This window comes from Etheostoma cragini, chromosome 16 (genome assembly GCF_013103735.1).
Source record: "Etheostoma cragini isolate CJK2018 chromosome 16, CSU_Ecrag_1.0, whole genome shotgun sequence".
In the NCBI taxonomy this organism is placed as follows: Eukaryota; Metazoa; Chordata; class Actinopteri; order Perciformes; family Percidae; genus Etheostoma; species Etheostoma cragini.
In genome coordinates this window covers 13,074,893-13,101,145 of record NC_048422.1, presented here as the reverse complement: position 1 = coordinate 13,101,145, position 26,253 = coordinate 13,074,893, and the positions used below count along the sequence as shown (strand labels likewise).

At 40.0% G+C, this 26,253-nt stretch overlaps 1 protein-coding gene across 4 annotated transcripts; it reads right to left on the bottom strand.

The window, feature by feature from the left end:
* Window positions 1-72: 72 nt before the first annotated feature.
* On the bottom strand, window positions 73-24,413 carry kcnn2 (potassium calcium-activated channel subfamily N member 2). 4 transcript variants are annotated; one of them, XM_034896356.1, is made up of 9 exons: window positions 23,451-24,413; window positions 22,971-23,063; window positions 11,164-11,582; window positions 10,760-10,901; window positions 10,512-10,622; window positions 10,291-10,418; window positions 8,357-8,365; window positions 5,420-5,489; window positions 73-1,865 (listed from the first exon to the last, which is right to left on the bottom strand). In XM_034896356.1, exons 1-9 carry the CDS (start codon window positions 24,222-24,224, stop codon window positions 1,590-1,592), a joined length of 2,022 nt encoding a protein of 673 aa, XP_034752247.1. In that variant the 5' UTR covers window positions 24,225-24,413; the 3' UTR covers window positions 73-1,589. The 4 variants fall into 4 exon arrangements, with proteins under 4 accessions (XP_034752247.1, XP_034752246.1, XP_034752248.1 ...); XM_034896355.1 differs by having other exon boundaries at window positions 22,971-23,066; window positions 23,451-24,224; XM_034896357.1 differs by lacking the exon at window positions 22,971-23,063.
* Window positions 24,414-26,253: the final 1,840 nt, after the last annotated feature.

Below are 26,253 nucleotides of genomic sequence, written 5' to 3'. Positions count from 1 at the left end.
TGATCTCCTCTGACCGATACTATGCTCTGTGAACCTTGGTAAGGTTACATAAACAACTATGTTCAAACTTGAATATTAATATCTAGGGGGTTATATTGGACACATCAGGAGCTTTCGCACAGTTCATACAGAGATAGACTGTATAAAAGGCCATGGAGGATATTTCAATCAAATTTAAATATCTTTATATCTATTTTTTGACATTAAAACTTCAACACCTAATAAATGCCAGCCACTGTAGGTAGATGTACCAGTTCTGCTCTTAAATATTGTTCTTCCAGCTCAGCCAACAGTGTCATCTAAAGCTTTAGCTGTAAAAAATAAAAATGTAATCTGAAAAACAATGCAAATTCTTAGTCTATAATCAATTTCAGGAAATAACCTAAAACTTTATGTATCTTAACTCCAGTCCAAGAAATACTAAACCATATGCTAGATATGCTGAATCTGTCACTTCATACATTCCCAGTGTTGTTTGTTTAGTTGTAAGAGGTGTGCTTGTCCTCATCAAAATATATAAAAATAGGCATTTTCTTTTTAAAAGGTAGATACGGTTTCAGAGGGTTGTTGTTCAGCATCTGTTGTTGCCCAGCTGGGGTGACAGCAAGCATAAATAGCACAGGAAGGAAGGACAAGAGGTGAAACACAGCAAGATAGGCCGTAATTACTGAGTTTTTGATTACTAATTACATTTCTGTAGACCTCTACAGGTCTAAGAAAACAACAAAAAAGTGCTTTGACTTGATTCATCAACACTAGCCACAACTTGAGAATTGACAATAATAAACCCATGCCCAAACATCTCAAATGTTCTTCTTTTAATGAGCAACGCATCTTTATATCATACGTCAGTCAGCATTGAAGTGCATTGATTAAAAAGTAAGTGCAAATACAGATTTTGATGCATTCATTTTGACTAGAGGATTAAATTATTTGCAATGTCGCCCCAAAAATAGTCATTCTAAAGGGGCAATCTGCAAAGAAAACCGCTATAGATTGATGCTGTTTCTAACCTAAAAGATATATACTTTTATCCTCATTTCAAGCTTTTTAAGTTATCTCTGTGTGCAGGAGCGATTTTCATCTGCTGTCTGTTCTCAGTTCACTCTAGTCCATCAAACACAGCACTTTTTCCCAATATCACTGTCATGCTTCCTGACTGATTTCTCAGTGGTTTCTCAGTTTGCTTTGAGGAACATGACAACTGAATCAAGTCAGCGGAAGCACAAAAGTCTGTGAGAAGCACTATTTTAGTGCAATAGTTTCACACATGGTAACCTTGCCAACTAAAACTGGCTATCTCTGCATAGAGATGGAGTAGAGTTTGTATCCTACCCTCATCGATAGGCCTTTTACTGAGGAAAGCGCCATTATTTGTGGTCATGTAACCAGAGCAAGGATAACATCATCTTTTGAGGTAATAAAAACAAATAACAGCATGAAGTTATCCCTTAAATGCATTGTCCCCAGTATCTTGGATTCTGTCATCAGAATTTGGATAATACTTATTGAAACCATAAGGCATTACGATAAATGCAACTTGGCCATATGATGGCAAAAGTCTTCAGTGGAGGCATTCCCCTTAGACTCTAGCTGCTCTCGGAGGAGGTGGGTGGTGCTGTGGAGGACGACCTCCGTCGGGACACTGACTGTGAGCGCTCAGTGCTGTGTTTGTCATAAGGCTGGAGCTGCACCTCCAGGAAGTCCCTGTGCTGCTGGCTGATGACCTGGCTGATGAGTCCCGGCAGAGCCTGCAAGTTAATCAGTAGAGTCTCCAGCTTTGTCTCCAGCAGAGCAATCCTCTTTTCCATGTCCTCTCCTCTCTCATTTAAGTCCGATATCATGTCATACATGATGTTCTGAGTCTGGAAGAGGGGAAAGGGAATACACTTAACATGATTTTTCAAAATTGGTGTTATTTTTGATAGACAACCTGGTAAACCCGGTGGATGTGTTAATTATTAAACACACACACACACACACACACACACACACACACACACACACACACACACACACACACACACACACACACACACACACACACACACACACACACACACACACACACACACACACACACACACACACACACACACACACACACACACATAGAAAAACACAGGCTTTCTCAATACTTTAATTATTAAATTAATATAGAGTTGAAAGAGTTTGTTCTGAAAAAGAGAGAAAAGGAAATAGATTGAGATTACTTTACTTTTTCAACACATTCTGTTCAGACTTTAAATAATTGAAAACCAACTGGTGACTGTCTGACAGAAAAAGAATTGAAGGATAGGTTCACATATCTCCAAGTCTATTTGAAAACAATACTCACATGCTCCATGTACATTGAAAGCGTTAATCTGTTCTGGAGGTAAAGAGATCCCTCTCTAAAGCAATTTCAATGTAAGCGATTGGGGACCGATACATTTTAAAGTTTGACTGGAGCCAATACGAGGCGTATGTGCCTCAATTAGACAAATTAACCGTGAATCTTCCAAAGCTACAGACTATTTAGTTCCCTTTATGTGCCTCAATGGACCATTTTTTCTTGCTGAACTACAGTAGAGGGAAGGTAACACAGAGGGAATTTTGTACAAAGAACAGAGTAACTTCGGAAGAAACCTTCTTGAAGTGACTGACTCAGACTGCTGAACCCTCGTATTAAGCCGTTTTCACACATGAACTCCAGACTATGTCTAAGGAATCAGGTCCTGACATTGTCTAAAGTTTCAGTTTCTCACATGTATCACACCAAAGATATTCCATCTCAGATGTGTTCTTACTTACTGGAAATACTCTGTTTGGTTTAAACGAGGGTAGAGCGTGAAGGAGGCAAGACATGACAAGGATTACACTCCGTCAACTGTTTCGTAATTTGGTTTTAAACAACTGAGTCTCTGGTCACTCCTTAAATTTGTCTGACAATTTCAGCGTTGCCCCTTACTGACAGAAGGTACCAAATCTAATTGTTTATCCAAACATTGTCACTGCCCTCTTTGTGTAAATCCTCCTCTTTCTCCACCCTTGGATGTTTGTTGGAAAAATGATCAACACACCCACTCATTTGCTGTGAATTCTCACACTTTGGGCTCAGTCTGAGATTACACAGATTTTGTATTTGGGCTCTGGCAGGGTAAACACCTGTGATGTCCAACTGATTCAGACATTTGCATTGTCACATACAACTCTGCCGGGTAATGTCTAGTTTACTTCAGGGTTGCAGTGCATGTTTTGATATGTGAACCTGTCCTATAATCTCAGCAGCTAAAAAAAAAATTCCAAATAGAATGGATGTAGAAATGTCAGCTATCAGCATGAAAATCCAGTCCTATTGACAAATCAAATTTTACAGGTTAAAGTAGGTACTTTCATTATGGTAATATCATGGAGTCTACGTTATCCATTTTGTCGGCTGCGATTTCCAAGCGAGTCCATTGTCCTTCGGTCTTGGGGGAGCAGAGGTTGAAGTATATTCCACATTAAAAAAGGTCAGTGGGACATCAGGTTAAATTACAGCCTTAAGAACAAATTTTTGTTAAAGACTGGCTGAGAAGGGCACATTTTAGGACTAGTTTACAAGAGTTCATGATGCAGACCAGAGTACAATATGAGCTTGAGGAGACAGAAAAGGTGCTTGCTGAGTTTGCATGATGCTTGCCTTTGATGCATCAATCATCTGTTCCTAGAACTTTAAACTCCCGAAGTTTGGTCTTCAAAAAATAGTCAACAACACACCAAAACATGTGACATTTCGGATGAGGTGTGGGGATTCTGCTGGAGGGCGGTGTCTGAGGTATTGTTCAGTGGAGGGCTGATAATCCCTGGCAGCCTGGAGGGGATGCCATCCATCACTTACCTTGTCATCTTCTGATTTGAGGTGGGAGTAATGGGATAGGTTGTTTATGTGAATCAGTGAGCACTGAAGTAGCACTGACAGTACTTAACCTGACAACTGCAATGGAGACAAAGGTTTCACTGTGTTGCATTAACTACAAGTACACTAATCTAACCTCTAACCTTGCTTTCTTGAAATTTAATTCAACATTTAAACAGTTTGTGTGATGACAAATAAATATTTAAATGTATGGATATACTGTCTCGAAAGTGGAGCAGAAATGCCCTAAGTATTGGCCTCATCTGTAAATCATGAAATGTAATAAAAACACATTAAAAAGTGATTGTATTAAATCCTCAAACCAAAAACATGGACTGAGTAACCCATGAGAGAATAAATATCATAAATAGGGGATGAAACTGAAGGAGCAAGAATATATGCCATTATTATGGATCCACTTGAACTGTATAATAAAACAACAAATTGACACCATCAACACATTTCTGGACAAGAGAAGGAGAGTGGCGGAAATTGCTTTAAAAAGCAGCATGAGTGAGCATTTTTGAAATTTGAGGACATATAACAGCCTGAATGGCAAAATGAAGAAGATGCTGTGGAAAGAGTCGACAATATTCACGCCGGCAGTGCGGCCAGATAAAATGCAAAACCACATTCTATATCAGACTGTAGAGGAGATAATGAGCTAAGGGGATACATTGTGATCTGAAGAATTTCCCATTGCACTGCAGTGGTGATGCAGCTACCAATTAAATGTTCAGCTCTATTTAGCTCCATCCTTCCACTGAGAGCACAAGGAGACTGACGCTACTCTGCCCTCTTATGGCAACAGACTCATATAACGATTACAGAGCCAGCTTAGTGGATCTGGCTTTAAGCCACCTTATATCTGATGTCCCATCCCAACTCTCTCTTCCGTTTTACAGCTTGAGGCGATTGGGCAATTTTAACTAATACCTTTCATGACACTCTGGCCTGAATCCAGTTTGACTGTGCTGTATGTTTGAATGTCAAAGCTTTCTGCCTTTCTCCCCTCCCTTTCTCTGCCTTTACTTCTGGCTGAATCATCAGATCACATTGTGTCTCCCCCTTCCCAGGTTACTGTTTCTGCTGTTTCAAGCTGGCGCACTGCCTGGTGCTTCCCTCATATTTTCTCAACTTCTGTTTAGTTCATCTGGAGACGAACATCACACAATACATAAAGTGGGAAAACAGCATGGACACAAAGGGGTTTCTCTTCCCTCTCATTCAGTAATGTTACGGAGAACACGTCACAGAGACATTAGTTTACCCAGTGAAGTAAATGAAGTTATTTTTTGAAGTCCAAAAGATCAGAATCTCAAGTGAGTGCAGACAACCACAAGCATCACACAGATTTGTAATCACCCTGTGAACAGCCTGTCTGTTTATTTGACACCTGTAGACTTTGATTATCAGAAACAACTAATTCAGCGAGTGAGCTAGCATGCATTGAATTCAATCACACAAAGTAAAGAAACTCATCCGGATAGTTGTGTGTCCTAATGTGCAATGCAGCAGTAGACTGTTAGTCTAGCTTACCTTAGCAAGGTCCACTAGTGAGTTTGCTTGGTCATTCAGCTTGCGTTGCTCCATTTTAACACTTCTCAATCTGAACACAAGACCATTCAGAACCCAATAAATTAACGCTATCACGATTTTGTCATTAAATTTGTGCACACACAAGGCATACACATTGAGAGAACACTCCTAGGACATGCACAGGATGTGTGTAGAGAATGCAGGGGTCAGTCTGTTTGGTTGAGCTGCATGCAAGTGAAAAGAAGACCACAAAGGGCGGGAGAGCTGCCACTGAGGAGAATGAGACCCTACTCAACCAAGATATACAACCTTAATAAAGGAATGAGGCGGACTCATGCCACTCAAATTCTATACTTGGCATGTCAGATTATAAAACACCAATAACTGTTGTGTCTTTAAAGTTCTGGTCTTTCTGGTTAAACCAACTTTTCTCTGTTTAAATTAATGAATTATTTAGTCACTCAAAAGCCACAGATATCAAACACTGTTTTATACATAGAAAAGCATCTGTACATATGTTTTCTTTTCAAGACTTTCCAATGCAAACATTTTAAAAACATTTTTAAAAGGTCTTCACAATCTGCTTCACAACTTGCATCATGGATAGAAAATTAAGCATAACTTGTTTTATGAGTCAAAAAAGCATAATTTCCTCAGTGACTTGACTTATGGTCCACTTTTTTCAACAGCCAAAGATCCTACTTGTGAAGTCAGCAAAAATAAAACTTGCCTACTTCATACAACATGATTAAATAATTCACATCTCATGTTTAATTAGCATGTTTTGACTCATCTACTCAAGGCGCTCAAAAACAGCAACTGTGCAGTATTATAGAGTTTCCCCCCCCAGAATCGCCTACGCATTCTCAGTTAAACAGGACACAGTACACAAAATAGCATCATGATGGCAAGTTTGCCAACCTTTAAGATTTTCTTTTAAATAACAACAACAACAACCCATAACTAACTGAGACATGAATTCAGTTTGAGGTGGTTATAAGGTTGTGTGTGAATTGAAGGCAAACAGTAATCCAGATTGAGAAGGGATTTAACAGGCCCCGATAGGGGGGGGGGGGGGGCTAATTAGCTGAGATGCATCCGTTCTCATGCAATGCGGCATCATTTCTGTTTCTGGTTTGACAAGCAGATGTGGAGCGAAGGTTAGACCAACAGAGGGTGCCACAGGAGTCACTAAAGGAAACTACAGGGAAAGGGAAAGTTTCCTGACAACTGAGGACCGAAATGCTTCATACAGAGCAGACTCTCAAAACAAGTACAGAACCCTATTTCACTTCTATTAATAATGTATTCAAATACAGTAAAAAATAAGGTATCTACAATGATGGAAGAAAGAGATGATTTTAGTTGATGTAAGACCTGTTCAAATTTCCTCGTTGGATGACCAATAGCTGGCAGATGGGGTCAAAGCACAGGGCATCCCTAGGTCAGGACGAGGAAGCCCACTTATCCTGTCTTTTGTATTCTGTTCCCTCGGTCAATCACCTCTCATGGGTATTTCTCCTTTTCAATGGGCACTCTAAATCTGCTTGCTATTCATCAGGGGGAAAGGGCAACACTAAGCTTTTCAATACCCAATAAATCAGTTAAAGCAATCTCAGTTAGTGCTGCGCCATATTTTTTACAATCTTAACTTGCTTTCTTTGTCATGACATCCTTTTACATCATTGTGTAAAGAAATGCTAATGGACAGGGTGACCATTCTACAGTCCTTTTTTCCATCCCTTCTGACAAATTCATGCTGTCGGTCACAGGCGCAGCCTCTCGGCCTCAAAGGGGATTGCTTGGATGCTTTACCCATGACCTTCCTCTCAGGTCACTTTCCTGTTTCTCCAATCCACTGATCGCTGAGCTAACAAGCACTCACTGTCCTGCCTCTTGCTATGATTCCCACTTTAACCTTAGAGTAGTAGATGGAATAGTGGATGGAAAGGGACAACGTTCCCAAAGGGAATGTTCTGACAGCACTGAGACACTTGACCTAATGGCCTTAAACATACCGGAAGACATTTGGTTGCACGCATGCAACATCATGCCTGTGGTGTGATAAATCGCACCATCCAAATAACCTTAGGAGTATTTAAACTGTGTACACTCTGCTAATTCTTCTCAGTGCAGAAATGCATGACAGCTGTATGTGTGTGTTATTATGCTGTATACCAGCCATGATAACACCTGATCAGCGTGTTTGCTACCGGGTCATCCAACAGAGAAATGGAGGAAATGGGGCTGCAAATGTAGCAACAGGCGTAACAATGGTTCCACACGCCGAAAGATGACCCTGAGCCCTGGTCTGTATGAGCATGACTGCTAAGTTAACATGACTTGAGGGACTGTGAGTTATATACTTGTGCTAATGCAGGTCTGTCTCCTGTAGAGCTCTAGTCGTCATCCTTCGGTACGTGAAAGCACAGTTGATTGGAGTTTAATCAGTGGCTTTCTGATTAAAGATTAAATTCTCATTACATCCATGCAGAAATGGAAAGAAAAACACCCTCCATCACCGATAATTGAAATTCACATAATATGAATGTGTAGGTGTGTTTATAATGTGCAACATGGTTCCACTCAATGAAGAAACAAAACAAGTGTTTGTGCTGATCATTTGAAGCTGTTTGTTTGCAAAATGTTGAATGAAAAATAATAGAATAATGTGTATTTTATCAAATTGACGTGTTACTCAGCTGAACAGACATCTCATGTAAACCTTTGTAGTAGCTTAAATGGCATAATCGTGCAACATAAGGATTGTGTCATGTGAAACGACTCAATTGTTGCAAGCTAGGACATTTTTTGTGGCATGAATTTCACTTATCAATGAGGGAGTGTAATTTTTTAGTCACATTATTGGGTTCAAAGACAAGCTCTCGTTAGCATGCACACAACAGGTCTGTATCTACAGGTGAGGCGAAGACTTACTTTCGAGCTCTATTGCATTGTGTCGACACAAACAGGAAAAAAAGGAAACATGAAGTAGACAAATGAATTATTAAAACATCAGAAAAACATATTCAGACGGCAAAATCTCTTTGCTCAAGTCTGGCTGCTGGAACCCTCATTTCTACGCTGTCACCTCACCTCTGAACAGCAGCAACAATGTTTCTTGACTTATTTTAACAAGTTATCTCTCTGTGTATGGACTGTTCTGGTAGCTGCAGCTCTGCTTGCTCTCTAAGTCTAATCCCTTTTTTCCACACCGGTCCTGATTATCAGAAATACAGTGAATCAAAACAAACTTCCTATAAACATTCACCGACGCATCTAGGGCCACATTTCACAACTGTTTAACCCCACATCGTTTACATCGATTGATGAAAACGTCTGTGAACATTTTTCCCACACATTCTTGCAGCTTTGACCAGCGGAAACAGGCACAATGATATCCGATTTGATGGCTGCTATCGCCTCATGTCAAGTCAAGGATGACTGTGGCCCTTTCCCAAACTCTTCACTTGAGCGATCCGCTCACTGTCAGGCCATTTCCTGTCCTATATTAATGTCAGCTACAGACAATACTTAAAACTCTCAAAGATAAAGCCTGTGAACACACTACCTTGTGTACAAAACAGATAGATAAATGTGTGGCGGAAGAATGAAGAACATTTTGAGTAGTTGTCCTTACTTAAAGAGCTAGACAAATCTGCTTCTCTATAGATTTAGATGTAGCTCAGAGGGATTTCCATTATTAGTCTGTCCTAGAGAACAGGAGGGGGACATGAGACGCTGTCATCGCTGCCCCAAATCGGCTGAATACGACAGCAAGGACCTAATGACTCGACAAAGCAACCATGAAAAAATGCGATTAAACAGCATAAATCTGGATGCGGGTAGCAGCAGCAGCAGACAGTTTGAGTATTTCTCTATCTCTCTACCTTGTAATTAAAGATCCTAATGTGTTTGAAACACAAATGTAAAATTAATGAGCAAATCAAAGTTGCACGCCACATAGACCCATATACATAAAACCACAAAAAGCAAACAAACATACAAACAGAGGGCATTTTACTTGAGCAAAGCTACATAACAACAAACATTGCACACCTTGTTGAATGCCAGTTATTTAAAAGAAGCCACAGACTCAATGTGCTTGAAAGCACTGTAGGTTGAAGAAAAACAAGAGTGAGGTGAGGCTAAAATCGATACCGTTTTGGACTTAGCTAGCACATTGGGGGATCCTTGGGGACCCAGCAAAAGACTAGCTGACAGGTAAGTTTCTGACCAGCCGCAAGAAAAGTAAAAACCCATGTGCCAGCCCCGGGGTCAGTCTGACATCTGATTTACAACGGAAGAAACACACAAGAGTCACATGTGACAACTTAAAGTCAGAGGGGGGGAGAGATTAAAACCATACTGCTGTGAATTCTGTTACTCAAGAATATTTCAATGGAAAATTTGTTTCAGGAATAATTCTGTAAAACTGAAACGACTATTTCCATAATGTACACACACGCTTAGCGTATGCTTTCCACAGCTCATTTAGAGAAAAATGCAATATTTCATGTCAAATATGTTGCTTTTATATGTCACTGACACTCACTGACAATTTTTACTCTACTTTTGCATAAATGGATAACAAGAGCCTTTAGTGTATCAGTGTATGTAGTTCTCTTTCACATTTTACCACTATATATGATACAGGCCAACAAGCCAGCTCAATATCACATCTGCAAATTTAAAGTTAGTTAAGTCAGGTGAAACACGTTCAACATCCTTCAATAATATGAGCACATACATTTTGCTACAGGTGTCAAACAAGTCAGATTTCAGGTTGGTGTTGCATCGGTAAATCAAGTGATGAAAGGCATTAAGCTGCCATGAGTAGCGTGGTCAGGGGTTAAGACCGGGTTACCTACTGGTGAATGGCTTGGAGAAATTTCCTCTGGTGTTTCCTGACTCTGGCGTGGTCCATCTTCCTCACCAGTTTGGTGTTCTTATAGATGAGCCACGTCTCCCTGAGAACATTCGCAGCTGTGTTTTTCACCTAATGTGCAAAAAAGGAAACATTTTGGTCAAGAACGCGGAAAGGTCAAATATCTGTAATGTCAAAATAACAGAATGCAAAGCTTTCACTTACTCGTTTTGTTAGCTGGGTGTCCATCATAAAATTGTGGACATGTTTTTCAGCTTTGGTTAACTCCAGTTTCTTTGCCACTACAGCCACCACCAAGGCAGTGCAGCCAGCGCCCTGTGAAATAGCAAGAAAGGACAGGGGCAAATATACATGGATAACATGGATATTAGCATATTAGTTACTTTTTAAGTCAATATCAGAAACATTGATCAGCAAAAAAAAACAAAAAACTGGAGCTGTGCTTTTCTCACCATAATGCCAGTCAGGAGGCAGACTCCTTTCCCACAGTATGTGTTTGGGACCATATCCCCGTATCCAATGGTAAGAAATGTGATTGAGATCAACCACATGGCTCCTAGAAAGTTGCTGGTTGTGTCCTGGTTGTCATGGTATCTGTAATAAATAATAAACGCAATAGGTTGACCAAACTCCAGCTTCAGCTTCTGAATAATTCTCATTTGAAAAAAACAAGTACTAAGATTAAATGTGTTGTTAGGATACTGCTGGGCTTTAATCTTTTCTTGTAAATCTTTCTATCTTGATGCTCAGATACAGCGTGAGCTAAGAAGTGTGTACAGTACATTATCTATTTTTATGCCTTATCTATGTTTCATGCTGAGCAGTGCTGCATAGCGTGAGAAACTGATCCAGGCACCTCTCGCAAGCTCTCACAGTCCACGCGGCAATGATCCACAGTGAGATGGTGAAGACCAGCAGCACAGTGCCAGGACAGATGGTCATGAGGGTCTTCATCACAAAGCGAGTGTTAAAGTTAATCTTGTTCAGTGCACCGATGCTGCGGGACGAGGCGTCCGTGAAGAGCTTGCTGTGCAGCAGCATGACACGAGCGATGAGGTACAGCCGCAGGAACATGGGGATGGACAGAATTATGTCCACATCTGCATCCGTCTTGGATGGCACGTACGAGTAGGCCAGGCGTGCTGTCCAGGTGAAGGTGTAATTTCCTGGGATGGGGTGAATGGCGCACACCAGGATTTCCAGGCAGATGAAGAAGATGCGCTCATATGTCATGGCTATCCTCCAGTCATCGGCCGCGTTGTCCACCATAAATAACTGTAAGGAAAGGGCAAGGTGAGTCTAATGCAGGGTAACATTTTCATAGTGGGGACACAGCTAGCTACAGGAAATCATTAAACCTTATTAAACAATAAGTCACAAATAGCCTTGAGTCATTCAATCACATTTTTGTAGTCACATTTTTTAAGACCTTAGCAATCCCCATTCCGTGTTGCTGCCCATTTAAGACAAATGATACAGTATATATATAAATATAAAGTATATATATATACACATATATACAGTTTATATATAGTATATACATATATAGAGTATATATATACAATATATATATATGTGTGTATATACAGTATTTACACAGTAAATAGTACAGGGAGAACGCTTTATATGTTTTCATGCAGGTGGCTATTTTTTTCTATTAATTTCTGTATGGTAAAAAAATCCCTGCAAATCTCAAGCTTCAAAGGTTTTCAAGCTTAATTTTTTTATATTTAAGTGACATGGATCGACTAGAACGTCTGTCTGAAGGTAAGGTAAAATTAAAGTATCAAGTACCAATATCAAAAATATTCTGCAACTTTTTTGATGTAATTTTTTAAGCAAAAATAGTGAAAACATGTAATACACTATCTGGTTCCAGCTTCTCAAATAAGATTTGCCGCTATTCTTTGTTACACACGTAAGCTTATTTACTTTTAGCTCAATATCTTGGGTATTTGACTTTTGGTTGAACAAAACAGGACTCTTGAAGACATCACCTTGGGCTCTGGGATCTAAAATTCTACAACAAATAGCAAGAACTCATGTAAAGTATGTCATTTGTACTAAGATAGCCCAAATAGTCTGTTTCCACAGGTTTGTCTCAACTACTCCACAAATAACCTTCTGTCTCTGCTTTCAGACTCCATGAATAAGTTACAGTAGCAGCATGCATTTTCAACTCTAAAGCGTTATACTGAAAGAACATCTGCCGCCTTCACATTAGCATTATCTTTTGATCGCCTGGCCACCCCGAACAGAAGGTAGGCCGTTCCACTGGGGACTTCAGTGTGGGTGGATTGCAATCCCCGTCATCACTCTTCTCCACCCTGTCCACTAGCTACCTCACATGCAAACAGCTACCTCGCTGTTTCTCCCTCCTCTTGATCATCCCCTTCCTTCTCCTCATCAATTTCAATCCAATCTATTGTTATCTTCGGCCGGAAGATTCACTGCGCAGTGTATTCAACCTGAACTAATGGCAGAGCCCATGACAGCCATCATCAGCTCACACAGTGACTCCCGGTCATATATGCACACTTTCTTAATATCACTTCTCTTTCTGAGTTGTATATTAACTGGTGTGGGTTGCAGATTAAACACTACCAAACTGTATTACCTTCCTCTAAATGTATCAAATAATTCCTCTTTTTGACACACAACACTGATATTCCTTCATAGCTGCTCCTGCTCAATCCACTCAATCACCTCAAGGTTCTCTGCTTGCCTACAGGCTGTCACAACCAGCAGTAGATATTTCACAAAATGTTGCTGTCAGCAAATACAAGCAAGGTTTGCTGGCGGCTGATTTTGCCATGAGGGCAGAAGCCTCTCTTAAAGGAACACGCCACCGTTTGTTGAAATAGGGCTTATCAGCATTTTTTGTCTAAGTGCATGCATTGTTATAGTCCAGTGCAAAACCGGCAGAGCCGCCGCTAGTTAGCTTAGCGCAGTGGATGGAATCCTATGTTACCTGTTAGCGTGTTGTGAGTAAAAGTAAGCCAACAAAAAAACAACAACAAACTAATTATTTATTGTGGCCTGCGTATTCACAGTGAGTACAAATAGCAATGCAGATTAAGACTAGACAATTGGTGGAAGCACTACCGAAACACTGCTACATGGGCGCAGAGATCACCGGCACCTTAAATCCCCCAGCTTTGTCAACCTATCAGACGTGAATAGCTGGCCATTTTTCCTACAGTAGACAGTGAATAGTGATAAACATGGCAGATTTTGTGAGAGACAAAGAGGATGACTTCTCAGACATTTAAGATCTAGAAGGATTCCTCTTCAAACCAGAGTTTTCAGAAGAGGAGCTGCGTGCATTGGAAATCGAACAAAAGGAGAAGGAAGTTGCAATCACTCAAAGCCAGAGGACATGAGACATCCTGCAGTCCTTGACTTTTTTTTGGTGTGATGAAGTCAACTAAGAAAAACGTTGAATGGACCCAATAAACAACTGTCCACAGAGTAGGGGATTACTGTAAACATGACGTATGGTTATTTTACGGGATAGATTGACCCAAGGTAGACCTGTACTAACACAGAGTTGCTGTGTGATATCTCAGCACCATGTAGCAGTGCTTTGGCTGTGCGTGCACCCAATATAGTCCCAAATCAATTTCTGCCTAGGAAATCGTCTAGTCTTAATCTGCATTGCTATTTGTACCCGTTGTGAATACGCAGGCCACAAGAAGTAATTAGTTTGTTGTTGTTTATTGTTGGCTCACTTTTACTCACAACGTGCTACAACATAGGATTCCATTCACTAAGCTAACTAGCGGCGGCACTGCCGGTGTTGCACCGGATTAAGACAATGCATGCACTGAGACAAAAAAGGCGTTTGGCTCACCTATCTACAATTAGGGGAGACTGTGATAACCCCTATTTCAACAAAGGAGTGAAAAAAAACGCACAAGATTACATTTTGTCAGACACCGTCTTAATATGCTCATATGGATTTAAAATGATGTATGCACATATCATGTTTTTGCTTACAGTTTAGCATCTCTGAGCACAAGATTGGGCACTGTTCAGTTTATCTTTTAGCTCAGCTCATCTTTAATATTCAAAGTGTGCAGTTTGGATTGCCATTTTTGTTTTCTAATCCACTAATACCTGCCAGCATTACCACTGAAGAAGAATAAAGAGGAACACATTATAAGTTTGGGGGCTGTACAAAATGGATAAGGGCTCAGAAAAGGGGGAGTATGTTTTTATGGTATGTAATGTAATTATTTCTTTTTGCTGAAAAAAAAGAAACGCTATAATTTCCCTGGTTTATAATCAATTTCAACATTTTCTTGCAGCATTCACTGTAAAACAAGCTTGAATGGATCAAACTAAAAAACATCAACATAAAACAACAACAAAGTTACATAAAAAACATGCCTTTTGTGTCAGCCATGGATTTTAATGTTAGCCTACGTTTTGCCACATGCAGAGGACAACAATCATGTCTCCATGTTAGGGCTATTTTCCCTCAGGTTCTAGTGGCTTAAATATATGTTTTCACCTTTATGGATATTAAGGATTGAACATAATCTCTCTAAAGAGCGTGCAGTTTCACAAAACACCAATTGCCTTTACTTTTATCTGCATTAAAAAAGAATTAAAGTAAAATTAAATGTATCAGAGCGAAACTATGACATAATGGATTTGTAGCACAACCAAATGCTAAGTCCACTTCTAACATGCATTTGTTTTTATACATTACAAAACATGTTTATACCATTAACATATCATGCTTAAAGTCAGAGTTAAGCTGGGAAATTAAGGAGGGTGGGTGTTGCAATTCTCTCTATGTCAAAGAGAGGGTCCAAACCAAATGTCAATAATATTTAACACACACTTGAGGCACACTTCATGACTTGGCATCTTGCCAAATACTCTCCATTTGGTTTAATTTAGAATTTCCCAATATAGGTAAAAAACGTTCCCAATCCCGAAGGGCTAATGGGAGCAGTGACCTAGATTGTACATTTACCATTGATATGCTACATAAAATTGAATCGCTGAAGTAGTCATATTTCTCACATTGAAATGAAAGCTTATTCAACATGTTCAAGGACAAAGAAAGCACATAGAAGAAATCAATAACATGGTGCACTGACACTTTTCTTACAGACATACATGAATGCACACTGATGGTTCAGCAGCCCACTTCTCTTTAACACACAACCTTCCCTGAACCCACAACAGCAAACACTGCATGCTTATTATAGCTTCTGAGCCAATTATACGTCCAACAGCCACTGTGCAAGAAACATCAACTGTCAACAAGCTGGCACATTACAACAAAAACAGAACAAGGTACAGCTAATACATGTCTCCGAACAAACAGTACGACTGACCCACAAAGCCTCTGCAGCTCATTTATATTTATTTAAAGGCTAGAATCAAAGTTTTTCCCAAACACAGAAAACAAATAAATTAAATTTTCAGAGGCAGTTGTTCATATCAAATGAGCGACACCGAGCTCCTTTAACACACTGACATCTGTAAGAGAAGTGTGTAACTCTAACCACAGCTCGTCATGTTCGGCTTTCCAAGTGAGTGTAATCTAGACACGGAAACACAAGCTGTGTCTCCACTCTGCTACAGTTTCTTACTTACAGAATTAGGGCTCTAAAAGCAGCTGAATCTATTGTTTGCACACAGCACAAGCAGCGTTTTATTTTAAATTTTAAACAACAAACCTGTCCTATCAAATACAGTTACAAAGTTTCTTGCCACAAAACAATGCAATTAAACATTTAAACGCAGGTTGCATAAGGAAAGCCTACTTGGTGGGTAAAAGCAATTATGGTAATGGCCGACCTGTAATACAACACTCAAGGGCCCTTAACCTCAGAGCATCAACTATTCCATGCTAGCAGCAAACTAACAGTTTTAAGTTTAGGTGGAGGAAACTACATCTACAGTGTAAAACCCTTAAACTGTGTGTTTTGTATCATTTAAATATAATAGACACTGGGAGTCAGGGCTAAATTAAATTTGATGAAACAGGACACTTCTAAATGTGTTACACGAGGCTGACAAATAATTTAAACACAGCAAGTAAAAGGATTTTAATTTTGAACTAACTTATTCACAGTTAAAAACAAGTCTTTAAAGAATCAAAGCAAAGAAGCCGACAGTGTGGACTGTCATCTGGCAAATAGCAGTATGAATAGCATTATGACTAATTTAAAAAAAACAAATTATAACATTATAAAACTAATAGAGGCTCAAAGATTTACACTGTAACTCAAGCAATGATGTATGCAGAGGAGGAGTAAGGACGTAAGGATGTGATCAAACACACCTCTCAGGAAATGGTCAAACTAATATAAACTGCATCAACAAAGAGGAATGTCAATTTTTTTCTCACTTGAAACTAGTGATATCCTAGCATTCAGATCTGTTTAATTTGAGAATGTATTGCGATAGAAAAACACGCGACATGCTCACATTAGCAAAGCTCACATGCTGGTATGTAGCGGGTATAATATTTACCATGTTCAACATCCTAGTTTAGTGTGTTAGCATGCTAACATTGGCTAGTTAGCACAGCACACAAAGTACAGCTTAGGCTAATGGGAATGTTATTTTGTTTTACAGATATATGATGATAAACCAAGCTATTGGACACATTTAAACTTTCACATGAATAGTTGTTGAGACATTTCACTCAAAACCATGAATGTCAACCTGATGTTGGCCCTAAAAGAAAAGTCAGAGGATCCCCAAAGACAACAGGCTTCACCCCCTGGAGAATGAAAATGTCTGCACAACGTTTCATGGAAATCCATCCAACAGTTCAATTGAATTCAATTTTATTTTTATTATCAAATCATAACAAGAGTTATTGACAGATAGAGTAGGTCTAGACCACACTCTATAATTTACAAAGACCAGACAATTCAAGTAATTCCCACAAGTTGTCTGGATCAAAGTGGCGGACCTACCAACTGGCATTGCCATCCAAAAAGCCATGGCTAAAAATTCAACAACAAGATTTCTTTCCAGACACAATGTTCCTCACAAAATCCAGCGAACTAAGACAGAGATTTATAATGTCAAACCTGGATAAATCAAATCTAAACTACAGCCAGATGCCTTATAAGAAAAATGAGGTTTACAAGCAAAACACAATCCGTTTGCTTATGGTAATTTTGGTTAACTGTCCCTTTACTGTAAGTCATTTTAAGTCACACACAAACACAGGTTTGTACCTCTGTACATGTGAGTATGTGTGTCACCAAATCTTAATCTAAACCTAATTCTAACCCTAGTGAAAATGTCTTCACTTTCCAAAACCTGGTATTTGCACAGTAAAAATAAAGTACAAGAACAAACACATCAAGCCCCTGCATTGTGCAACACATCTCAAACAGCTGATACAGTGACCGTGAGGGCAATTTGAGGAGAACTCCAGCAGTTTCTAGCTTCTCTCAGCTTGTTTTCTGATGGACACAAAATAAGTCTAATCACTTAGAGTGCGTGCCCCTTGGTCATCATGGGGAAGATTTATTCATGTCAGGTTCAGAGACAATCCAGCCAAATATGTCCTGTTTTTATTATCCGCTTGCCGCTGTCCTGCGTCTACACTGTGCAGTCTCAGAAGAGCTCACCTGCAATGCTAAGCTGGGTTGGTTACTGGTTTCACGATGCTCAATATAACTAATGGAGTCCGGCTCAATATTTAATCTGTGTAATGTGGAGATGGGAACATATATCTTTGTCACTGAGAATGAAAACGCTCAATCTCATTAGTGAATTAGTTTGAGAGGTTCTGCTCGATTAGACATTAATGCAATGCTTTATTTATGCTATCAAAGTGAGCCACTAAAAGGCCACTTTGCTGAGTAAATCTGAAGCTGTTGCAGTTTACTTTTGTTTCTGAAATTAAGTCTCACATTTGCATATCCATTCTCCTATTCAAAGCAAAGTAAAGCCTCTCTGAGCCAAAGTAAAAGCTTGTATAAATATTTCTTTCTTAAAGGTTTTGCCGCCGCGGCCAGCATAGTAATAACATAAAATAATCTGCATGTTTGAAGTCCCACAGAGCACAATTTAGGAAATGCCATCAAGAAGAATTTGAGGAGGCTGAGTGTCTCTGCCCTTGAAAGCCTGTATGTTCAGTGAAAACATTAAGGTCACGAGCCAGCGGTGGTTATATGACTCCAGTCTGGAGTCTCAGGTAGAGGGCAGATTTCACTGTGAGAAACGCAGAGCGTCTCCTGCAGTTACACCATATCTCTGACACATACACACGACCCAAGGGCAGTCTGACAAGCACTGCCAAGTTTGACTTTGGCAAGATTCGGGGATGTGTTGTTATTTTATTTTTTCTGGAAGCTGTAAAATGTAATACTGTGCAACTGTGAAACATCAGCGCTAACTTTTATCACAAAAGTACAAAACCCAAACCCAAAGCTTTTTACATAAGTTTAAGAAAACTCAGCAGAACTGTCATCACAAAGTACATCGACACAGCAATGGTCTTAACACAAATGCCCCTCGGCAACCAGCCTTTGTTGTGTGAAGAAGAGAAAACTTTCAAAATGTCAGTTTCTGTCTGTTTGGAAGTAAGGGGAGCTCATCAACCATCTTAACAGCAAGTGCAGGACGATGCTCCCAGCTCGTAGCTCATATCACACTTTGACAATGACAAATCAAAGTCACGCAGCAGCTACAGCTACTCAAAACCTCTCAAATTTTCACTTGTACTGTACAGTAAGTCGCTGCCTGCCAACGCAGTAGTCTCAACTAAATCATGGCGGCTCGCCAGCTGTTACCAAAAGACATCATTGGAACTGAATCAGGCCGATAACATTTGAAGTAGAAGCATAAAAAAGATACTGAACAACATCAATACGTACAAAGAAGATTTAAACGGTATTATACATATCCTAATCGTAGTGGGTGGGACAGGTCTCAGGATATTTAACAAAACATGGACAGACTGTTTCTTTTGGTTACTGCTCAGTGGGTCACCCATCACTGCCATGAAAGCACAGCAGATGTACCCCTAAACAATTTAAATGACAGCTGGTATCCAACATCTACCCAGTCTGACCTGACCTTTTGAGTGTTAGTCACTCAGAGGAGGAAAAAGTTGTTATCCCCCATAAAATGAAAGGGCACAGCCTTTACGGAGTCTGAGAAGTAAATCAGTTTTAAGGGGCATGGTGGTGGGGGAAAAAATTCATCATCCTGACTTATGCTTCTACATCTGACAGGCATCTGTGTGTACACATGGATGTCCATGCATAATTCATTTCACTGTAGGAGCTACATTCCCCACATGGAAAAGTGCACTTAATAAAAGCAATCTACTAATGTCACAAAAAACATTGGGCTCATGTCATAACAAAAATAATGTGGTAGTCATAGACCAGGGCATGCCAGAGACATCGACTGTAGATACAGTATGATGGTGATAATACCACATATGGAGTCAAATAATCAGGGTTTGGTTAAGTGAAATCCTACGTCAAAAAGTTATGATTTAAAATTCTCCAGTCTCTAACCCCGAGCTGATATACTTTGTTTTCATTTTTTATATCATTTTATCAACATTTTTAAAGCTTATCCAGAGCCACAGACATTATACAATGTATTTGCTGTGCTGTACTTCCAATGACTAGTAAATTGACTTTGACATTTAAAGTTGGATCGAGTGTCACAGGGGAACTTTGAGTCTGTGTCGGTTGGAACTGAAGACTACACGTTTGAAAAATGAAACAAATCTGGTGGCGTGGAGTTAAAAAGAAGTGAGATAACCAGACCTCTGCAGGCTGCTCCTCATCTCTGCATGAGGCAAGCTGGCTGAGGCTACATTAGCTGCAACTGGCACAAAGCACCTGAATATACAGTATGTTGGCAGTGAAGTTGCATTGTGGGTAGTGTTGGTGCCAGGTTTTGACAAGGAAGGATAATGTGTAGAATGAAAGGGCAATATCTTTGCTACGTTCCATCTTTATTTTGTCCATCTTGAGTCTGACAGTGCTAAATCACGAGAGGTCTCTTTTACTGTTACAGTAAGCGTCAGGTACAAAGTAAAGACCGGGCTACGTTTAAAAGGCATGGTTTTTAACCCGGCCATAAAAAATAGAGCTGCAGTAAAACAATTAAATTGAACACATATGAAGCCAAATCACATTTTTATCAGATGCAAATGAATGAAGCACAGACAAAAGGAAGGAAACAAACACACATTCCAGAGCAAGTGTGTGTGCATGTGTGTCATTACATTAAGATAGATTTAGAACTAATTTCCTTGTGTGTGTGTGTGTGTGTGTGTGTCTGTGTGTGTGTGTGTGTGTGTGTGTGTGAGTGTGTGTACAAGTACATATGTCAGTCTGTAAGAACCAAGTAATGACAGACTAGCAACGACATGCACAAAGCCCCTCAGGCAGAGAAGCAAAGGAGCAGCTGGTGTGGAAGTTGAAACATAAACACTATGAACTGGATTTAAATAGTAAGACAGTCAGTTTCCAGGAACTGGCTGATAGTTTGTTCCACAGGGAACTTGACAAATTAGAGGACAGACCTTATAATCAACTTGTACAGCAGGTTGTGAGTAAGACTGCAGTGAAGTGACAATGTTTCCTGATTCATTTAAGTGCTCAGGTTTCTAAGTTTGAATAAATTGCATACAAATCATTGTGGGATATGTGGTGAAATGTGCATTGCAGTATTCAACTCTGGGTCAAACAATCACCTAAATACAGTTTTCTAGGTCAGCACAAGGGGAAGCGTCTTTATCGTGTAGAGAGAGAGTTATCTGGGGTGAGAAATGTTTTGGATGTCGACGTGACTGTCAAAAGATATCTGGATCAAAGAGGTTTGAAACAGCCTTAATTTGGAGTAAGTGTGGAGCTACTGACAATTAAAGGAATGGAGAGAAAAGCTAGTTTTAGAGCTAAAATTAATATTTCATCTTGCCTGTACTGTAATATTGCCGAATATTGCTTTACAGACATTTTTTATGTGTAAAACCGAGGCTTCAAGCTATTTAAAACTGCAATCATTACCATATTTATCAATTGAGATGTGTTGCAGCATCACAACACTGAGAACATATGAGAACCAGTGACCAAAACCATGTTGCACAATCCCGTACTTTAACGTTTTACTGGTTTAGTGTGAACAGACTGAGGCACACAATATGTTAGAAAACTCCCAAAATGGAAACCTGTTGTGATAAAAACAAAAAGCTCCTTTGCAAGATATAAGTCAAAACTAAATAATTACATTATTTAACACCAAGAAAGGTTTGCTCAAGCAAGAGGTTAAAAGCTCAGTTTAGGAATTGAATAATTTACACAGGATTAAGTACAAGGTGCAGAGGCCAAGGGAGGGAAGAATGAATATGATACTGTCATGCAAACTTACAGCATGCTTTCTAATTTACAAACAGCTACTGGGAACTGTCTGCTGGGGAAGTGGAAACACTTCTGCTATGCATTGAAACATGGTAATGATTTCTGTGTCCTATATCATCCGTCATAAAGAAAGGTTTACAATGAGACATCTGAAGGGGGCAACACATTTTACTGTTGGGCTATTTCTATGACTGATACTCCCCTGGGACTTGTCAGCACTAAATATACCAACAAGGCTGATGAATATACTGTAGTAAATGCAACTTTTAGTGCCAATAAGAACCAAATGTAATATTTTTCTGTTAAACTAAATCATATTTTACAATGTGACTATAAACTGATTAAAACAGTTGTGTCAGCTCATACAATTCAGCTGAAGGTTTTTTTTTGATTTGTTAAATCACCATCGCCCTCTTTCGTCCATTAATAGGGTTAAACATGGTGTCATTCAAGATTCAAGAAAATGCTTGCAGTTATGTTTCTTTTCGAATCATGTTTTCCTTTTAAGTTGATTTAATTTAATAATAATAAATAAAAAAAGTATCTAACATAGTAAAGTATAGTAGAAAGTGTCTTATACATTAAAGTTTTCTGGCAACATACTGTATGTCCATTATGCAGAAAGGCGCACCACTCGTTCTGTGTCCGTTCAACAAAGATACACAAGTGCTGAAGTGCAGGAAGAACTGTAAGTAACGCAACAATACTTCAAGGCAAGGTCATAAAAGTGTGTTGGAACATCTCAGGGGAGGCTGACAATCTATGTTCATCCACTGAGCCCTGCGAGGACTTCCTAAATCTAATCAAAACATATAATGAACTGTTAATGTTGCTTCACTCGACATATCCAATAACCTCTACTGTCATCTATGCAATCACAGGGCTGAGTAGCTTTTTAAACATGCGGTCATGGAACTAACATTAGACGTGTTAACTTTGCAATAAAGAATAACATACTACTATGTATGAAAATTAATAGGATTTCCTTACGTGATTGCAGTCCCACACCGCAGAGGAATTGAAATCTAACACTTCACTTGCTGTCACAAGAAGTTATTTACTTTGGTAGATTTTGGAAAGTCAATAAAGAACCTTCTAACCTGCGCAGACTAATTTTCTGAAAAACCTACTGACTACCAAACCTATTTGTGACATACGATAAAAGGTGTAAAGACATATTCATTTCACATTACAAATGACAAAAAGTGGAAAGACATATGTTGTTAAATCAGACTGCTGACCCGTCAACACCAACAGTTAAAGAATGTGAAAAGTGTTACAACATTACCTGTATCTCTCTTGCATGGTATATGATAATCAGTCCCAGGAGAATGATTGTAGAAAGGCTTATCAGGCATTTTAGAGCTAATGAATACAGGGACTCCTGGAAAAGAGCAACAACACTAAAGCCAAACAACACACATCATGACATAAAAGCACATTCTTATGATGGATTAGTTAAATGTATGTCCCACATCTGGAAAAAAACAACACATTTAGGCTAAGTAACAATTTGGCTTCTTGAAGTGTACTGCAACAAATTCTGACATGTGATATTTGTAAAATTGAACAGCAGTTGGACAGCAGTGGGCCTTTTGGCCTGCATGTGACAATGTGACTACATGGGACACTTTGCACTGAGCCCAGACTTCTTATATAAAGTGGCTGCTTTTTACATAACAATTTGGGCATAAGTTTTTTTTATATTTTACCTGCTCCTTCAGTCCCATGCTACTAAATTAACTCTGGCATATATATAAATACGCACCTTTCCATAGGCTCCCCATGAGAGTTCAGTCTCTATAACCATAACAACGATCCCAAACATCCCAAAGATTAAAGCATAGTCGCTGAGCCGCTTCCTTTTCTCAAACAAGGCCCTCCTGTGACCGAGCTTTTCCCCAATGTTCTGGTTCTTCTTTTTCCCCAATTTACCGCCGCTGTGGCCGCAGCCTCCCCCTCCGTCTCCCGATGCATAAGGCATCAGTGTGGTGGAATTATTCTCCGCCTTGGATACTAAAGTGTCAGACGCATCTGCGGCTGAGATGGGCTGCAAAGGCTGGGACTCGGAATCAAACTCGTGTATGTTTCTGCGGGACGAGCTCAAGTTGCTCAGCGGCCGCATTACGCCGCCGTTGTATCTGCAGCTGCTCATGGCTATTTCATTGTAGGAGTTACTGTCTTTGTGGCTGCTGCCCAGGCTGCCCTGCTGCCGATCGCGACACTGCTGTTGCTGCTGATTGTGAGGATGATGATGCCTGGATGAACTACCATGACTAGAGGGTGTAAACTCGTAGACGCTGTACTGACAACCTTGTCTCGAAGACGTTTCCGAAGGTGTCCTTAAAGTTCCCACAGTGGTCGGCGACGTCCCGCGAAAGACGAGGCTTTTTCTCGCATCACAGGTGCAGTTATTGCAGGTGCAGCATTGGTCGTGCTGCTTGCCGATCCGATCCTCCCGCCCGCAGTAGTGCTGGTACTTACAGTGCTGGAATCGCTGCTCTGGAAAGAAATCGTTCTGCAGCTGCAATGGGGTTTCCATGTCAGTGCTGCCGTTTAAAGCAGCAGTCGGGTACCACAGAGCACCCGACGAAGGGCGTTATGGTACCTACGGGAGGACAGAGCCGCTGCATGAATAGACCCATTTCGGCTCCGGTAGAATGTGAGCGGAGCCTCCGATTGGGCAAGGGGGACCAAAACAACTGTATCGACGTCATGAAAAGGTTGCAACCGTGAGATGTGAAGCCCAGCCTTATTTCATCAGGATCAACAGAAACTATTATTATGTTATTTGGGGAGATCTACCTGTACGTTTAGACCTTTACAAAGATCTAAACATTTAACAAAAACACGTAACTTATTTCTGAAACTGCTGCCAGTGAAAATACATTTTTCTAAAGTGTAGAATAATGCCTACAAAAGGTGTAGTTTTTTTTAAAACTGTTGTTAAATGTCACTTCATGAACACACCTCTGCATTATATATACCGCCATTCACACAGATGTAATTTAGCTTTTGCACCCATCAGCCAGACATATTCATAAATTCCAATTGATTTTCCATTTATTGACTTCATAGGAAACACGTAGCTTGCTGTCACCGCAGAGTTCCACGGTGTTTATTTCATTCAGCTCATTGGCCGCTGACCATGTGATCGTGCAGGCCTGTAGCATATATGGCCAGGGCTCGTGTCTGCAGCCGTAGATTGATGTGACCGCTGGTGGCTGCGTTATTAATGTAGTAGAAGAGTTATGTCACCCTTAGGAAATACAGCCAACTGCCTGAAATTGAGCAGCCGTGGAAGCCTAAAGCAAAAGGTAAAACCTAATCATCCACACGTCCCGGCTTATGTAGCAGCAACAAATTTAGTCTTAGGCTATATTGGAGTTATGTTTTTTTGTATTTGTAGTGGGATTATAGTCAGAGCTGCGCATTTTGCTTACAAGGCTTTCCTTGCTTCAGTTGTATTGGAGTCGTAAAGTTCTCTTTCTCTCTATATCTACATCATTAATGGAACCAGCAAACAACAATAAACAATCTAAACATCTGCAAAGTTGGATAGCACGAGTTTATTTTGTTATTTGTTATTGTGTGTTGTTTTTGAACAGGAATTATGAAAGTGTAGCTGTCCAAGGTGCTGAAAGTCAGTCCGTCGTAAACTAACTTTCAGCACTGTGGACAGCTCCGCTCGCTCATTGATCACTACCAACCGTTTAATAAAACAAGCAATCTGCACAGGATCGCAATGCGCACTTACTCTTGATTGGCTGAGTCTGCATACCACGTGACACCTCCCGCCTTCCCTTTTCCTGTGTGTGTGTGTGTGTGTGTGTGTGTGTGTGTGTGTGTGTGTGTGTGTGTGTGTGTGTGTGTGTGTGTGTGTGTGTGTGTGTGTGTGTCTGTGTGTGTGTGTGTGTGTGTGTGTCTGTGTGTCTGTGTGTGTCTGTGTGTCTGTGTGTGTGTGTTGAGTCCAGTGAATGAAGAGAATCTGAATACATTTAAGCCACAAATTGTCAACAGGATGGACACTGTCTCCTGAGCATCACAGACAGAGGAGAAAGAGTGCTGGAGAGTTGTTCATTAAAGATAAATGGTGATCTTTTTATACAGCTTAACAGTAAATGAAAGCACGCCACTCATGTCATTATTTTCCAGTTATCTAAGTAATATTCCAGCCAAAGTATTCTGGATTTCCTCTCATTTATGTAATGAGTTCCCCCCAGTAATTTAATCAGAAACTCCCGAAACATTACCTCAGCAGTTTAGTCCCCTTTGAGGTATGGATTTAGTTTTATGAATCTGAAAGTTTATGGAACTTTCATGGAGATACTATTGTGTCTATGTGGTGTCTGTGTAAGTTGGTACCCCAAGTCTCATTAAGGCAGTGTCCAACATTAACTCATATCCTTTCCAGGCAGAGGACTACTTCAACTTTGTGCCTCCATTGATTTGGTGAATCTAGGCAGCTGCATGATAAGGCAATGTTTTGTTCCAGTACTGACTCCTTTTGGAGGTCGCTGGACCGGCCTTACTTTTGCATACTTCCCAGAGAGAGAGAGAGAGAGAGAGAG